The 3,904-nt window shown below is 53.0% G+C and overlaps 1 protein-coding gene across 1 annotated transcript; it reads right to left on the minus strand.

The window, feature by feature from the left end:
- Positions 1 to 485: 485 nt before the first annotated feature.
- Positions 486 to 1,088, minus strand: LOC115331285. The gene has a single exon (XM_042289612.1). It carries the CDS (start codon positions 1,086 to 1,088, stop codon positions 486 to 488), a length of 603 nt encoding a protein of 200 aa, XP_042145546.1.
- Positions 1,089 to 3,904: the final 2,816 nt, after the last annotated feature.

A 3,904-nucleotide genomic window follows, 5' to 3' on the forward strand; every position in this document is an offset into this window, starting at 1 on the left:
CAACACATCGTGGTACCCGTGGCCACCGTATGCGGCTGCAGGTCAGAAAATAGTCCATATTTCCCTTTGCGATTACGCAGCGCACTTGCGACATTTCGAGGGAAGAGGGCGTGTTAAATCTTTTACTAAGGTGGACAAAATAAAGGATAGAAGCTGCAGATTCTTTTTACATTAAAATTGATTCATGACCCCTTTAGAATCGTGCAAGTCTAAAGAACTACTCTTACTAAATCATGATCATCCACAATTTAGTTTCTATATTTGCAATAAAATTTGTGAGCCTAAGCAGCACACCTGGCATTTCACTTTATATTCGACATTTGTTGAAGTGTGTCTTGTTTCCATGCATGTATCATGGTGAAACACGGGAGTTGTTGCACAGATGATGCCATCCGAGGTGCGTAAATGTGTAGCTGTTAAAAGAGCCGTTTTGGTTCAGGAAGCCCACAGCGTGGTGCAGACGTCCCTCACTGTAGCTTCCGCAGCTACTTCTTGAGGCCAGGCCCATCCTCCACCACATAGAAGCCGGCGCAGTACTTCTTGTAGGAGACATACCGGCCGAGTGCGATGAGGTCTCTTCGTCGCCTGATGCGGCCAGTCAGGACTTCCGGAAACAGGGCATGCTCAGCGAAGTACAGCAGTCCTGGCAGGAGCTCACCCTCGACAAACTTCTCGTCGAAAACGATGGTCTCTGTGTGCGTAGAGCGGGCGACCGTCTTGTTGTTGGTCCAGGCAACAAAGTCGCACCACTTGTGTCCAGTCACAGCCATCTGACCCTGAGCCTGGTAGTAGTAGGCATGACGTTTCTTTAGGCGGATCTCTCCACCAACTTCCTCGCAGCGAAACTCCTTGTCCTGCTTGCACGCCTCCAGAGGTGCTAGCCCCACCTTAGATGACGGGCACTTCACCTCCAAAAGGCCCTCTTCGCCATCCGTGGTAACGATGCGGTCCGATGAGGCAGCCACAAAGCTGTACACAGGATGGATGTGGAGCCCTGTCTCGTGCACCTCCAAAGAGTCAACCTGCGCACCCATGAGTTGCTCGTAGGCAGCAACGGCTTCGCCCTCGTGCATCCTCCCGTAACGCATGGCCTCACTTGCAGAGTCTGGGCTGGGATACAAAATTCCCTTCACCAGATATTCTGGCTTCACGCACTTGATGACTTTGGAAAACACTGATGCTGTGATTCGCCCTCACCGTTCCTCATGCCACCTGGGGTTGTCGGCTTGGCCGATGGTGGACCGCGTGACCTCTGCCCACTCTTCGTCGGTCAGTGGAGGTAGGGACTCTGCGTGCTTGTAGACAGCGTCCCGGGCGTTCCTGCTCCACAGGTCCTCATCGTCGGCTATTGGCAGTGGTGGCCTCGCTGGTCGGGCTTCCTCGACACCACTGAACTCGAGCCATAAGAGGCCTGGTGTGCGAATGCGGAGGCCATCCCGCAGAGCCTGGATCTGCTCTGACGATGCACCGCCAACAGCCTCGCAGGGGTTGTAGGATCGTCTCTTCTTCTCCCTCACTGACCGGTTTACCAAATACTTGCAGAGTGTGATGTCTGCAAGCGGCTGCAGAGGAGCAGGTTTCTTGGCTGCAACGAGAAAGGTTCACCTGTCAGTGCTGCCCAGCTCTAATGATGTGTGACATCTGTGTTTCACATTTCATAGTCATGCGGATGGCGCATAATCGCTCAAACTGCTTTATGTAGAGGGTATTTGTTAATTTGGAAGGTGTAAGCGACCTCGAGCGATTGACCCATCGCTGTAATTATAGAGCCCAAAAGGGAGTGGATGGTCGAGTCTACATATTTAAAAAAGTGACAGAAGTGAGCCTGACCCTCCATCGACAGTCAGAAATTTAACGCTTGGTGTTGCTCAAGCGTATCTGGAAGTAATCTCTAATGTACACACCTTGAGGAGGCACCGCCCAAATGCAGGGTATGTCAGTGCAGGAAGTGCCACTTGCATTGCAGCTCTCTTCTGCAGTCAGTAGGAGTGCTGCAATGTGATGGCAGGTCTCGCTGAGCCTGTAAAATATAAAAGGGCAACATTAAATGAGCAGCTCCATAACTACTAACAATGAGCACAGAAATAAACTCGTCAGATTCTACTGCCCCAAAGCGAGCATGCCGGTTTTCATCGCACATAGACTACGCGTGTTTGATATAAACGCACGTGCATTAATTCTTCACTCTATCTGAACCAAGGCGCTCGCACTTCGGGGAAATAGGGGAACATAAGGGCGTTTTGTAAACGCTTTTGTCGCGCGTCGAGCAGAGTGAACCCCCAAACCAGCCCGGTTCGATCTGGATGAGCTTCGCACCGGCGTGCATCACTCTGATTAACTGTCTGACAAGCGAGTGCGAACGTACCGTGATAATTTGTCATTATATAATACTTTGTTTTAGTATTACATGCTATGTCATCTGTAAGCTAAGCATCACTCACCCAGCAACACAGCTGCAACTGCCGCCCATGATGCGCCCGGTGCCACTGGCAAACCACGCCGAGACGGTGTACAGCGCCTTCTTTATGGACGGCAGGAAGATAGCCCGGACCAGGCATATCTGGGAGTCGTCCGAAGCGTTCCATCTCACGTTACGGACGTAACCTTCTTCCTTAAAGGCCCATCCTCGGTTGACCTGCCAAAACGAGTCGGTCTCTCGGCGCAAATACCGCCAGACTTTGTCTTGCGACAGGCTCGTGAACTGCGGAGGCTTCTCGGTCCAGCGGTCCGGTTGAAACGAGAACGGAATGCGCTCGTCCTCGGCCATCGCTCGCGGTCCCCGAAGAGCAGCGGATAGGCTAGGAGCTCACGTGTAGGCACAAAGTACCTGAAAACGCGGAAGAAATCAAGCCTAATGGCGGTCGTGCTTGCCTACCGCGATAATCCGTTCTTACCCTCAAACCAGGTTTCTACTAGTTCGCCGAAATATCACCAGGTGGCTCCACAGCTCCGGAAAGAAGGGGATTATGGATGTCTTCCGCCTTCCTCGACTTCGATGCACCATTGTCCGCCGACATTGACCGGCGACACCGCGGCCGAGGATGTCCGGCCCTTCCGTGTGTGTGCCGCGTGTGGCTGAGTGCGAGGGAGAGGGAAATGGTGTGCCTGGACGTTACAAACAATGAACCCTGGGGATTCCCTACTGGGGATGTTGAGAAAGGTGACAGACCTTTGTCCGGAAGTGCTCTTTTTAGCCTCGACCGCAAGGAGCAAAAGCGAACAATAATCTCGAACCCAGACGCTCACGGGGAGGGGGGGCTGCGTCGGCCTGCACCGCCGCTTCCCGTTGAGGGCTGCTTCGCTGGTGTGCCGACTGCAGTTTCGCCGGCATCGGTCCTGTTTACCGCGGTATGTGAGTATAGTGCCCGTAATGTGAGAGCCGTGTGTCCATACGCCACTTTGCCGCTGTTGGTTTCCATCTAGCCGAGCCAGAAAACATCTCGCGACGAGTTGATCGCGCCGCGAGTGACGAAGAAGCAAACATGGCGACGGTTTGTGCGATTGCTTTGGTGGCTCCGGTGTTGAGTGTCTTCAACGTCCTCGTGAGAAGATTCCCCTGCCCTTCGAAGTTATCGCAGGCACCGCGAGTGGCACGAAAGATGTGGAATCATCGTCTCAACTACAAATAAGCAGGCCTGCACGAGCAACAACGACGCCGAGCAGGCGCTCGGCACAGTTGTGTCGTCAGATGTTCTACAACGCCGAGATATTTTCATTTATCATTTGGAATGGCTTCAAGAGTGGGAAATTAATCTATTTCGCAGATTGTTAACGCCGAGGTGAGTGCCCTCCGTTGCAGTGCCGTTGTCGCGCGAAGTGCAGAGTAAACCGGGTGGCGATGGCGGCGGTGCTCTTTGATCGCTTTGATCTTGCGCCATCGGGTTCATGGAGTCCGGAGTAAACG

The sequence above is a fragment of the Ixodes scapularis genome, unplaced genomic scaffold, assembly GCF_016920785.2.
Source record: "Ixodes scapularis isolate PalLabHiFi unplaced genomic scaffold, ASM1692078v2 PGA_scaffold13__105_contigs__length_92229423, whole genome shotgun sequence".
Classification (NCBI taxonomy): Eukaryota; Metazoa; Arthropoda; class Arachnida; order Ixodida; family Ixodidae; genus Ixodes; species Ixodes scapularis.

What these genes read in the sequence shown, in the direction of transcription:
- LOC115331285 (XM_042289612.1), bottom strand. Translation starts at nt 1,088, where the DNA reads ATGCGTTACGGGAGGATGCACGAGGGCGAAGCCGTTGCTGCCTACGAG.